A 14,292-nucleotide genomic window follows, 5' to 3' on the forward strand; every position below is an offset into this window, starting at 1 on the left:
GCTTTTCTTGTATCCCATACTATAAAAATGTATAATATAAAATTTTCAAGTTATTCGTACTAGATGAGGCAAGAGAAAGGGAGAGATTATATACATGATTTGCAAATAGCAAAAAGTGACTCATTCACCTGTTCAAGAATAGCCAGGAACATTATTTTGGAAACTTACACTTATAAATTTGATATTCTTTGTTGAATTCTCTTGTCTTAATAACTTGTTCCATAAGAAATTTTTATATGATAAAAATTGAGATTTTTACAACTTAGTATTTTCAATTTACATCTTTTTTTTTATTACTTATAGAAGAATATCACCATAGTTTAAAGGTATACTGGAAATTACAATTTTAATTTATAATATAATATATATTTCGATGTACTGAATAGAGTATTTTGTGTGGAAATTTTTGTTTCAAAATAATATTATTTTAGACACTATGTACATTTCTTATTACACAGACACATTATATATTTGTTGAACAGTTAAAATTTTGCAAAAGTAAGATAACACAATGTCTGTAGTTTTAAAGAATTTTCACTAACAAAATTATTGTTTTTCAAGATTTCTTTGCACAAATATAGTTCACTAAATCTTTAATATTTTTTTTTATTTGGTAATCCATTTGAAAATATATATTAAATTTTATCTATTATTTGCATATTATTTGTAGATTTTTTTCTTAAATCGTTTTAATTGATATCTTTTTTACGCAACATAGCACACACATAAAACTTAACTTGGACATTTAAAAGTTTTCATAAACAGTTTCACGCACATTGACTTTTCACTATCGTTTCTTTCATTGCAAGAAAGGCTATTATAAAACATTTTTCTCCTTTTTTTATATTCCTGTCTTCTGCAAAGCTGTCTTTTTTTTGTGTCATCACAGATAAAAGCACAATTTGAAAAAAGGAATGTGGTTAAAAAGTATTCTCTCTCTCATATTTTTTTATGTACCTACGTATCGTCTTCGACTTTTCAAAAAATGACGTGAGAAAATCCGCGAATGTCTCCCTAAGAAAAAGCATCAATTCACATTCTACTGATAAAATGATATACATATATGGGTAAGCAAGAGAAATATATCTCACAGTCTCGGCAAATCATTAAATTTTTGTTTTTTCGCACTTTAAGTGATGGCGGTAAAAAAAACTTTCTGACGTGTTTCACCCTCTTAAACCACGTCAACAAAATAAATTATCCACCAAAAAAGGAACTCGCTCCTCTCCTTATTACGTATCACACAATATACCACGAAATAGAGGCGAAATACAGCGCATCACCACACGAACTTTGTTTTTAGAACTATGTTTTACCATCAATTAGTAAATAGCATATTCACAGACTGCCATGTACGGAAGAAAAACGAACCGATTTTTTGCCTTTGCAAAGTGTATAACAACAACCATTAATATTGTAGAGAAAACAACCGTAAGAACATCTATATAGATGTTCTCTCCATATGGGGGGGGGGGGGTAAAATGTATCCATAGAAGTTTAACGTGAGGTAACATTTTTTTTTAACACAAAAATACATTCTAAAAAAAAGAACACACCTCCAAAAAAAAAAATACAAGAAATTCACCATTCGAGGAAAACTGACAAAAATCTCATATATTATGTACACAGTGGTACAAAAATGTGAATTTAATTGTTTTTCGGAACATTATATCCCATGTTATAGCAGGAGACACTGTCAAAATAAATTGACGAAGAAAGAAATACGATCCTCATATCGTATTACATTCTATCACAAGAGATTTTTTTTGTATAGGCATTAAATCACTAAAATATTTCTGTTAACGCAATTCGCAATTAATGTTTTCAAAAAATGATTAATTTATTTTAGTCAACTGCAAAAATTAAATTTCACGACCAATAGATTCGTATTTTCTTTCTACTTTTTTTAAACATTGTCGATATATGAATAAGAGAGAGAGAGAGAGAAAGAGAATACAAACGAGAAAATGTATAGGAAAATGATGAATGTAATGTATATTTGGTGAAAGAAGAAAACATATTCAAAAATTGAATATACACCAGAAACATGATTATAAATAATGTTCTTCTTGTCTCTTAGTACGACTTTACACGACGAGAGAATTGTGTGTACTGACCGTTTGCCACTCGCTCAACCACCTCTCGTGCCTCTCTAGAGTAAAATTTGAGGAAAACTCATGGCTGATGTTTTCCTCTCGCACACGGTATTTCAAACATCCTCACAAGTCCATAACACTCAGAGAGGCCATATTATCAAGAGGAAAAGCCAGAGTGAAGAGAGTGGTATATATACACACAAGCAATCTGTAGAGAGAGTAGGTATGAAAAAGCTCTAGAATGCTTTGGTTATATACAAAAGGTATGTAAAATGAGTATTTGAAAAGCTCTAAGCTCTCTTTATTCACTATCTCACTTTTTTCTCATTCTTATACTCTCTCTCACCCTCGTGCTCTCCTGTAAGAGGAATTCCTATGAGTAAGTTTATAACTACGATATCAAAACAATCGCAACCCTCATATGCGACACTATAATATAGGAGCGAAAAAGTTGAATTGAAAAATCTCGTAAATCAATTCCATGAGGCAAATTCATATCGATACGATCAATAACATTCCTTAAATATTCTACCCATAAACTTACTATATCTTAATAAAGCTGAAAAGTCTGTCTGTTTGTTTGTCTGTTTGTGGCACATGAACTCCTCCTAAACCGCTGGGCCGATCTTGATGAAATTTGGTATGGGGGTAGAGGGGGTCAATACGAGTTGCAAGCGCTATATGGGACTCCGCCCCAACCCCCCTTTATAGCGCCCCCACAGAAAAATTGATTTTTCCCCATTTTCTACCTGCTGAAGGGTCAGATAACGGGATTTTTTTATTTTTAGAATTTTTCCGGGGTACCGTATTATTCATCCCCACTACTAATATACGCCCCCCTTTTATAGCTGAAAATGGAGTTTGCTCACACGTGATTGGGGGCACGGGTTGACTAGTAAATATATAAAATCAACCACAATGAATCTATAATTTATAACTGTTATTATCCAAAAATCAAAATTTCAACGATTAGGACTTTTAATTAGTATTATTATCACTTAAGTCTATCCTAAATTATCTTTTTAACGATTCTAACTAAGCGTATGATGAAAAGAACAAAACATCATAATCCAACTCGTGCTTCAGGTGTGACCTGTATACATGTTTAATGTTTTTTCCAAAGCTGGGTTTCAATCTGAAATCATTTTCATTTGTACTATTTATATTATCTTTCACAGTTTTCCAGTAATTGTTGTGCTAATAATACGTCTGGACACCTTTTATCAAAATAAAATGCGCCAATAACAAAAGCTTTACATTTAGATTCCATCTACCCACCCAAATGCAACACTTACTATAGCCACACGTAATTTCCAGCAATAATCTACCCACGCATAAGCATGAGAGAGGAAAATGATAATTTTTACCCATATTTTCTCAACACCCTTATTTTCCACCCACAGTCGTCGTACTCATGTTTCTATTTCATTTCCTTATGTATTTACTTTATGGCACGAGCGAAAAGTGTAAAGGAATATGTAAATGCAATATGTGGTCTCGTATGTCCACTTCTTCAGGCTCAACTACACTAAATCAACCACCCTTATAGACTAACACAAGACTCCCTCATCTCTTCTGTTTTTTATTCACCTTTGATTGTTACATAGAATCGTCTGTTCACCGGTTGGCAAAATATTGAAGAGACTTTCTAAGGAAAAAAAAACAATGAGAGAGGGAGAGACTTTTGAAAAGGGGCAACGACAGCTAAAGTGGGGCACGAAAGGGGTTTTTGGTGTGAATTTGTAGAAATAAACGCATGCGCCACCGTGAAAATTGATTGATCAAACTTTTAAATAATTACAAGTAGTTCCCTACGAGTCACTTATTCAAATAACCCAGTATATATGTATATAATACGTTATCCGTGAAAAAATGATATCATATAAAATCTTCTTGATTGTGTATATTTACAAGAAAAGAGAACATTGCTTGTTCTCTTTTCTTCTCTTTTTTTGTTCTTTTTTATTATATTAGTGATAATGTAATTTTTAAGAAAGAGAAAGGTTTATATTTATAAAAATATCAAAGCTCGTTTTGATATTTTTGAAGAAAGAATATTGTTATAGTTTGAGATACCTATTTTTTATTCAAACAAATAGAAAACTTTTCCAATTTTTAATATGTATAATACTAATTCTACGAATTCAATATCCTTAAAATGCGAAATATTTCTGACGTAATTTGGGATTAGTAAAAAAGTTTTGTCAAATAGAAATTATATATTTAGTTTTATACCCATTTAAATAGAAGAAAAACGTATGACCTTTAACCTATTTGCATATATACCGACATATTTTTATTCATATCATTCGTGTATTCATCATACACCATTGCATGCTTCTTTCTGAAGAAAGCATTAACAGAAAAAATCTTCAGCGTTTTTCACCTTAAAGCTTATTTTCCTACACCTACACCAAACTTTAACGTGGAAAATGAATGAACTTGGCGTTATCATTAAAATAATTTTATCTCTTTCAAAATGTAGGTCCTACCTATCAGATAATGTATAAATGTTTCTGGTTTTTCTCTTTGTTCCCACCCCTCACCTCTTCCACGGAAAACTATATTATGTAATAAGGATAACGAATGGAAGTAATAGAGTGGCAGAAGTTTAAAAAAATATATGTGAAATCTATGAAATAGATACAGTTCTGGCTCTATAGCTCGAAGTAAGGTACACCTTGTGTACAAAAACAGAAATTGGTTAGAGAGCTTTGGAATTGTAGATGAAAAAGCAGAATCTTCATGCAAAAAGGATTGCATTCAGTGCTGGTAATTGAGAACTACAGTCGAACGACACCGAATCGCTTTCCGGATGAGTACGTGCATGAGGGTTGTTGGCGGAAAATGAACAGTTTCAGATTTTTTTCACCTATATCAACTCATTCCCCACTTTTTCCCTCCTCAGTAGTACATCCCACCCACATTCCTTTCAAAATGGGAATCTGAGAGGTGTTACATACCCTAGAGGTGAAGCGCGGCAGTAAAAGAGTAACATCAAAAGCAAATCTGCACGGTACATATATGTATATACTCACTCGGATCTGAAACGAGAGAAAAAAAAAACATTTTTTCAATATACATACTTGGCAAAATCCCTCTCTTCCTTTTCTTTTTTTATTAAAATATTTCATTGAGAAGAAAATAACATTTTTTTTAGCACATCCATTCTCGATGGTGTAGTAATTTTCTATAAATGTTATGAGAAAATATGCATATTTTTTTCTAGAGTACTTCATTGAAAAAAGTTTGCTTATGAAATTGGATCTATAATATATTTTTTTCTACATTTGAAAATGGTGTGTGCGTAAATAAATAGGAAAATACATTCTCCCTCTGGAAGAATTTCTGTCACTTAGTTGCACAACACAATATGTTCAACCCAAACACATATTGCAAAGGATGGAAAATATTATATTACTTTTTGTTCATCCTCTCAGCTGCTTTCCAATCACTTTTGGTATACAAGAATAAAAACTTTTACAGCATACGAGACAGATGGTTGATTTTTCCAAACATGAAACTTGTTGTTCATGTAGGTGGAGCAATTAAAGATGGAAATTTTCATAATAAGTAAATCTAATAAGTAAACCTCTTAGCTGTGATTCTTTCGAAGAAAAGAATATTTTGATTAATGTCACAGAGGACCATACATATATGTATAACTAGAGGGACAACTGAGGTATTTGAACGAAATAATGAAGCATCACTTTATGAGCAGGTTTACATTTGTAAGATAGTGAGTCAAACGCTACAGCAATGTATATTTCAGATTAATGAGTAGTCTCAATTTACCAATAAAACGTCTTTAAGAACCACAAAGATATATACCCCAATACTTTTTTCATCAGTATTTTAGGTATTTCTTCGATATTATTTCCATTCACTCAATTTTAATAAATTTACTAAAAAATATATATGTTCCATTATGTTTGCTCTCTAAAACTTGTGTGAAATGCAAATAGTCCCCGTGAAGCGTATATTATATTTACTTAAACTGACCATTCTAGGTTTTTTTTGAGAACGATTTCGAGAATGAGAGTTGCACCGGGCGACCGAAGACAGGATTTTTAATTTTTGATGTAAACCCACTAATAATTTGAAAACCTTTCATTCTCAGAAAACATTTTAATTATCCTAATTATCATCTTTTACTTCATTTCCATTTGTGTTTTTACAGAAATTAAAAAGGAGGCAGTGCAAAAGAAAAGCGATATGCTATAATACAGTCTAGCAATTACATAGTACTATACAATACAAATGTAGCATCTTATCATGTTGCTTAAATGATTTTTCTTTAAATTAGGTTTTACTTATGTCGTTACGTTTGCTTAATTATTATAACGACGCTTTTTTTATTTTAGGCAGAAATTAAGAAATATTAAATAATTTTCTATTTAAAAAACTGTAAAAATTACAATTTGCTTCCTACTTTACAAAACAATTAATTTATAGAACTGACAAAATCGAAAAAGGAATTATACTATTTGTGCTTAGACTTAACATAAACTGTAATATGTCTTCATTAGTATTATTTAGTAGCGGAAATTGTAAATTATTGCCTAGTGTAATTTTTATACGACAAAAGAATGCAGTATAAAAATACATTTTCTCCTAGTACATAGCAGTGTCATTTTAAAGTTGATTGATCTGAGAAATAATGACAAAAATATCCGATTTCTGATAATTTTTTGTGACATTTTTCAAATACAATTCAACTCCACCCGCTTCATAAAGAAACATCATAAACATTATATGTACTTATGTACATATTATATATTAAGAGCGACATAATTTTTTATCGACAGTATCACCCTGTAATCCAATTATATATTCTCCATCGCATACTGTAGGGGAGCTTTTTACATAATACACTCAATTGTTCAAGAGAGTGACACTGAGGCATTGATATCACGGCTATACGGCAAGATATGTTGTGCAATAATTTAATTATTATAATGTATTCCTTCTCTTGTCTCCTTCACACCATTTAATGAATTTTACGCCATAGGCTATATACAATAGGATACCAACAAAAATATTTGGGAAATGCTAGACAGAGAAATTCTTCGCAACTAAAATATTCCTCACAGTATAATTCTAAGTTTTCTATAAGATAAAATACGCTTTTCCGGAGAATTTGAATGTGAAAGGATGCAGAATTTACGGAAAATTCCTTTATCCTCTTATTTCTGAATTAGTATTATTTATATGCAAGTGTATATGCTGTTGTTCACATTCTCATTTTTCAATTAAATAAATTACAAAAGTTAATAAAAGTTTATTTAGAAAAAATTGGCATAAGATAAAATCTAAACTAATTATAATAACTTGTCCGTATTTATAATATATGTATACCTATAGGTAACATTGAAAGGATTTTTTTTTAGTATATATGGAGATAACAAACTCACTCTTCATTCTCATCACAGAATTCCACATCACTTCCACCTTCACTGACAGTCTCAAGACTGGGAACTTGTAGGGTATTTTTGTCACGAGAATTACATTTACTGATATCCCTTTCAGTCTCCCCGATCACATCTTGCTCTTCCATTTTTCTTTCTTTATCAAAAGTCTCTATATTGAACGTTAACAGAATTTCCTTTTTTTAATTAATTTTAAATTATATTATTTATATATGTATGTCTGTATATTTTTATATAGAACGTAAGAACTAAATCGATAACCTTTCTAAATGTGCCAGGAATAAATTTTTAAAATCTATATGGCCACTTCTATCTTTTGCTTTTTAACCCTTCTCTAAAATCACTTCACACTTTTCACCTGTCAAGTCGCAGGCACAGATTATTTCCACTGCTGCAAACGGTGAAATGGCAAAAACGTCCACCAACCACTATAAATACCCAAAAGTGTGGACACTTGGACGGTTTCCTCTGGCACCCTCTTCCCCCTCTCACACAGACCATATCTAACATCCTGCAAATTTGATTATATGTGCGATTTCTTCACCATTGAAATTTCACTCGACAAAACAACGTATATACACACCCTTAATAAATCTATCTATAGAGCACACAGTATAACGAGGGCTACATTGTAAAAACGGCTAAGTCGGTTCTGATCCCATACAAAGTTAGCCGACTTAGCCGTTTTTACAATGTAACCATCGATAAGGTTATTTTTTAGAAGAGAGTAAAAAAGACATCATACAAGAATAGCAAAAAAAGGTTGAAATGACCTCAGTCACGTGCACTCGAGATTAAAGTATAGGAAGGTAAATAGAAGAACAACAAGAACAAATTTAAGTCTTTCAAGTGCCTGTGACCTTTTCCCGGTTGCTCTTGAGGGGCATTGTATTCGAAAATTGTAAAGGAGGAGATGGCAAAATCAACGAAATCAAAATGGGTTCTCTCAATTTCAGAGCAACACAAATGAAAATAATGACCAAAAAGGGTTTTCTATTGCATGAAAAATCTTATATAGTGTGCAATTTCTTATATTCTTCAAAATTAAATATTCAATCAAACATTTTCATTCTACATTACATAATGTATTAGAAAGTTGTGCAAAGATTTGATATCTTTCTTAGCTTTTTTCTTAAAAAAATGAAGAGGAGATATTATGTACGTATATGAAAATATGGAGAACCATCATGCTATAAAATAAGAAGAAAGAGAGAGAGAGAGAGCTTTCGATTATATAACGTAGAACCATCATATACATAATGATAATGTTTGATAATATTAAACCTGATAAAATAGGGCGGATTATAATTGAATTTGTCCATAGACAACAATATAAGGCAAATGGCATTCTCCACATTGTCTTCGCATGGAATCTTCACGTAATAGAATGTGACACAAAATTCCGCATTCATTTTAATATAAGCAAAACTCTCAACTCTGGCTGCGCTTGGAGTAGAAAAGGAGTTTAGGAAAATGTATGAAATTGATGGTGGTGTTATTAAAAGATGCAATCACTTTTGTCATGTTATATCGTCAAGGAGTGTACTCATGTGGAAAACTCACTTTGGATGGAAGAGAAGAAAGCTGTAGAAGGAATGCAGTTTGATGAAACTTTACAAACTAACTTTGTGTCCTTTGGAGAGATGCTCTCCTTTCCCACGGCACCAGCGTAGATTTTCTCACATCACTTCCTTTACTTTGAAAATGGTTTAAAATTATACATTATATATGTACGTACATACATATCCACATAGTTCTACATAGGTAAGGCATTATGTTTGGTTATAGTTTCCCAAAAACACTAGCTTGTATATGGGAGAAATAAATTATATTTTTTTTTCGGGGATATACGGATTAATACAAAAAAGGTAAGGAGTTTATTAGTTTTAATATGGTGCAAACTCTCACTTGACGAATCAATCGGGATACACATAAGGAGGATCAAGAAGAAGACATAGACTCAACTATTGAATATAGGGTAATAAAATCGACTCTTAATAGTTTTAGTATAAGCTCTGAAATTATATCAGGCAAAAAATGAAAAAGTATGTGGGAAAGATAAATCTCAACTTTTTTTTCACTTGAGGCACTTTGATGGCACTTTTATTCAATTTGTCCTTTACGTCGGAGAAAAGCACAAAACCACACTAAAACTTTAGAATGTTCGTGAATTTTATTAACACCCATAAATATATTATGGATAGGTACGGTAAGATTTTAAAGTTCAAGGGACCTTTGAAGGAACGCAATTACATTTCCTTTACTTTTTCATGCTGTGCTTTATAGCTGGGTATTATAAATTTATATAATATGAGTTTATAGGATTTTCCTTGTGATATAGTGGATGGATAATTTATAGATGAGAAATCAATTATACGGAAGTCAGTGTAATCTTCTATTTTGTACCATCCGAAGGGATTTCATAATTAATTGTTCCACCAAATCAATTGATCTCCGGTGATTTTGCCCCATAATGCTCAAAGGCACGAAGTTTACTAATGGTTGGCAAGCACACATATAGGAGAGACGCTTATATAATTGCGCAAAGTATACAATTTGTGCGAAATACTCCACAAATTTATATCGCAAATCTCTCTATACCCATTTTGCGACTCCCACACACACAGCACTATCCTTTTCCTCCTCCACAGACACACCACATTCACCTGCCCTTCAGTTCCCTACTCATTGAGATTTATTGTTATTATCACTCCGGAGAAATGTGATTTTCAATGTGTGAATTTTTCAACAAGAACCCGCACTATATAGCACACACCATGGGGAAGAAAGATGCTTACAAACTAACTCCTTGCTCTCAATGTTGTAACGAAATGGTCACAGAAATAAAATATTCAAGAGATTGTCGCATGTCGGGGAGAATAATTCTGTGAGCCAAAAACCCATCTAACATACAACCACAATGTCAAAAAAGCATGAGAGGGAACTGCTGTAGAAAAAAAACACTACATACACTCTTGACTCCTTCAGGAGATGAACAAAATTAATGTTCAATGTCAATAATTTCCGAATTACTTTTTCAACATTTGGCACGTTGGCACTGCGCCCCATGCAAGCATCTGCATTCAATTGCACCCAAGATCGCGTCACAAACTGACAGAGCCAGTAAAGTAATTTGATAAATTTTCTTTAATGCAAAAGCTTAAATGTTGATGAATTTTCTAGATTTAAATGGTTTTTTTTTTATAAGCCCACCCACCCGAAAATTTTATATTCAAAAAAATAAAATAATGATTGAGCAAGAGTGACAAATGGAATAAAAAAAATTATAGTTGTGATTCTTGCTATTTATTTAAGATGATTAATAAGTATGAGGATAGACATAAAAATAAGAATCAGAAAGAAAATTCTTTAAAGGTTTTTTTTTATTATTACAAATTATGTAATAACTTTAAACATCCATAAACTTAGAATAAATCTGAAGAAAAGTAATTTCTGTATAATTAATAAAAAATCTGGTTTTTTAAAATATAACAACAATAAAATTTAGTCGTTAGGCCAAAATAAATCCATGTTTTTTTTTTTAAATTAAGACACATTTTGGCCTAATGATAAATTAAGTTTCCCATAAATATGTTAGGCATATTTATTCTAGCTTTTAAAATCCCGTTACTCTTCTTGGACTGTTTCTGGTCTTACGTTTGTATGTAGGTATACGCAAAATGTTATTATGAAAACATAGGTAATTCACGATTACTTTCTTAAAAGTTTCTCTCGGTTAATTTGGATGTCTTAAACATAGTGGAGTGAACATTCTTTGTCTTCAATTTTTTCGTAGAATTAAGGAAAGGATGTGAACTTCTTGACTTCTTTTAACACAAATAATCTTTTCACCCAGATAAATGATCCCAATGAATTGATTAATTACATATTGTACACATTTGCACGAAAATTTATTAAAAAAAAAAAGTTTACTCACCTTCTGGGTACTTTTTGTGGAGTCCAAGCGATTTTTGAAGGTAAATTCGTGGATTTATTGGAAGTCACAGTGGTTGTTTCTGTAGTTCTATAGGCTCCATATTCTGCAGGAATCTCAGACACAGGTACAATGCGATTTTTATCTAGATTGCCACGAAAAGCAGCCGGTAGGAAACATCGCAAGGCAGCGGGTGGACAGGAAGGCATCTGTGTGGGACACGGGGAAATTAATAGATACACAAAATTACTAAATGTGAAGGCAATTTAAGCTGATGCTAGTAGCAAATTGTACAGAAGCAGATTGGATCCAGGTACATATAATGTATCGTGACCATCTACAATTTACTTGGACATCTCTCGAGAGATTTTTGCATGACCAATTCATCATATCACCGATAATCTCTCATACGGCAATTGGTCATTTATTGCATTATCAGTGCGATTAACACCTCTTATCAATATTCGAGCGGTGTTTTTTTGTTAAAGATGTAACATAAAAAATTGCAGAACCAAAACAAACACAAGGAAAACTAAAGTACCGTTTTTCTCATGCATTCTCCCGAGAGACATCCTCTCCCATTTGCGTTGTATTAAAATTCCTCTATTATTTATTCTAAAAATAAACACCCCATGACAATTATCACACTCTTACACGATCTATTTTTATTGTTAAAAAAAATATTAGAGTCGAATGTTTTTATACCTCTTTTCCCATAGACATGATTGCGTGTCAATGTTTGTGTGAGGCGTGTTTTTCAACTGAGAAATATACTTCATTTATTCGACAATCTTTATCAGTAAGAAAGCAATCACATTTATTTTAATAGATTGAATAAATTAAAATATAAACATTGAACAAATTAAAGTCCAGCACAAATAATAAACATAACCTTAGAAAAACAAATCGTCGATTCCGTCGATTGAATCGATGTATCAGTGAAACATCGACTTCTGTTTCACTCATTAACGCAAAACATGAGTTTCATTCAGAAAGATACGTCGAAAACGTCAATTGCTATTGTTTTGGATTTTGTTTGTTTTCCCGCAAAAGAAAACGCAAAAAACTCGCGAAAATAAATAGTTTTCTTTAAGATTAGCAGTTTTTCAATAAATAAATTAACGGATCTCTTTTCTCGGAGGTAAGCAATGTTGTAAAATACGCAATAAATGAAAAATATTGATTTTTATATTTAACCTCAAATAGGACGTGACGTTTGATGTGATTTAATTTAAAATGTCTCACACAATTTTGCTGGTACAGCCGGGGGCGCGCCCCGAAACGCGCACCTACAGTGACTACGAGAGCGTCAATGAGTGCATGGAGGGTGTGTGCAAAATTTACGAGGAGCATCTCAAGCGCAAGAATCCCAATTCACCCACAATTACATACGATATAAGCCAATTGTTTGATTTCGTTGACCAAGTGAGTAATAATTTTCTACAGCTTTCCGGAAGATTCCACTTCACTCTCCGAAAAGCTCTTCTGGGCCTTTTTTGTAATAGTAAACCCTTCTTTTATTCAGCTCACGGATCTAAGCTGCTTAGTGTATCAAAAATCCACGAATACCTACGCACCGTACAACAAAGATTGGATTAAGGAAAAAATCTACGTTCTTCTGCGCCAGGCTGCCGGAAACTCAGACTAAATTAAAGCAAATCCATGAAGTTCTTAATTTTTTTTCCTTATTTTACAGGATTGTGAATTTAACCCATGCTAACGAGGTCATAGATCTTCTGTACGTAGGACCTTCATTTTATAGAATTTGACTAATAAGCCTATAAGAAATATAATTCCTGAAAAAAAAAATTTTTAGCCCCCATGGGGGCGTCGGTAGACACCGTATGATATATCATACGTTTAACGAAAGGGGATTGAAAAAATCTAATTTTTTCTCAGTGTTGAAACCAAAACTTTAATTTATTTAAATGCATAAATTACATAATTTATGCTAAAATGAAGTATTCTGGCTATATTTTGGACCTGAATTAATTAATTGAGCCAATAGAACTCCAATCCTTGGGTTTCAGAATCAACTCACCGCGTTCTTGTAGAGTTCTAGTTCTAAGGATATAGAGACTGAACTTGTCGTGGTTCCCACAGTTGTCCTCATCGCTAACAGTTGCGTAGCCAGGAAATAAAATAACCATCTCAAGTTGCATGGTTGGCTCTAGGACGGAGACTTCTTGTGAGCATGCTGACAAGTCTCCGGACAGAGCCGGATGTGCTATCCTTCTTCTTTCTCAGACCTACAAAAATCAAGATTTTCGCTATAATTTTTATATTTCCTGGTGTGAGGTACTTCTTAATACTTACGATGTATCTGATTTAGCACTTCCTGACATTCCTTTTCACTGCAATTTATATTTTCATTCCCAAACTCTTAGATCTTCCCTCACAGAAATAAACTCGCACTATAACCTAAAAAGTACCTCAATTCAACCAACGTATGATATATCATACGCAGATGTTTATCACGTAAAATATTGAATAATTTGCGGCCGGAGACGGATATTTTGCTTAATTCACAAAGTTTTATTAATAAATAAGAGATTTTGCACAAAATAATACAGAGAAAAAGGAAATTGTCACTTAAAATACACACATTTTGGTTTCCGGACAACTTTGCATTTGGATACACTTAGATTTTTGTCAAAAAATAACATTATTTTATGATTTTGAAACCCAGGAAAATTAATATAAAGGGTTAAGGGTATATAAAAGTGGAAAACACTAACCCGGAAGGAAAATTTTGCGAATTCGCGTCATAAAAATTAATCAAAAATTACCAATTTTGCGTATGATATATCATACAAAAAGTGAGGATGGGTTA

The 14,292-nt window shown here is 32.2% G+C and overlaps 2 protein-coding genes across 5 annotated transcripts in view; one reads left to right on the forward strand and one right to left on the reverse strand.

Moving 5' to 3' along the window:
* LOC129789281 (eye-specific diacylglycerol kinase) overlaps positions 1-12,364 on the reverse strand; it is a 98,324-nt gene extending 85,960 nt beyond the window's left edge. Inside the window, exons 1-3 of one of the 4 annotated variants that reach the window (XM_055825951.1) lie at positions 12,165-12,364; positions 12,001-12,074; positions 11,463-11,668 (exon numbers count right to left, since the gene is read on the reverse strand). In XM_055825951.1, coding sequence (XP_055681926.1) covers positions 11,463-11,668; positions 12,001-12,012 — 218 coding nt within the window. In that variant the 5' untranslated portion in view covers positions 12,013-12,074; positions 12,165-12,364. Of the gene's footprint in view, positions 1-128; positions 2,656-2,900; positions 2,961-3,013; positions 3,125-11,462; positions 11,669-12,000; positions 12,075-12,164 lie in introns of those variants that run through there. The other 3 variants (XM_055825948.1, XM_055825950.1, XM_055825949.1) reach the window with 3 other exon arrangements.
* A 301-nt stretch (positions 12,365-12,665) lies between these two features.
* On the forward strand, positions 12,666-14,292 carry LOC129789494 (enhancer of rudimentary homolog). The gene is made up of 2 exons (XM_055826329.1): positions 12,666-12,884; positions 12,985-14,292. Exons 1-2 carry the CDS (start codon positions 12,696-12,698, stop codon positions 13,105-13,107), a joined length of 312 nt encoding a protein of 103 aa, XP_055682304.1. The 5' UTR covers positions 12,666-12,695; the 3' UTR covers positions 13,108-14,292.

Source organism: Lutzomyia longipalpis, chromosome 2 (assembly GCF_024334085.1).
Source record: "Lutzomyia longipalpis isolate SR_M1_2022 chromosome 2, ASM2433408v1".
Classification (NCBI taxonomy): Eukaryota; Metazoa; Arthropoda; class Insecta; order Diptera; family Psychodidae; genus Lutzomyia; species Lutzomyia longipalpis.

What these genes read in the sequence shown, in the direction of transcription:
- LOC129789494 (XM_055826329.1), top strand. Translation starts at nt 12,696, where the DNA reads ATGTCTCACACAATTTTGCTGGTACAGCCGGGGGCGCGCCCCGAAACG. An exon ending in TGTTTGATTTCGTTGACCAA is followed by an intron (nt 12,885 to 12,984) that starts GTGAGTAATAAT and finishes TCTTTTATTCAG; the next exon opens with CTCACGGATCTAAGCTGCTT.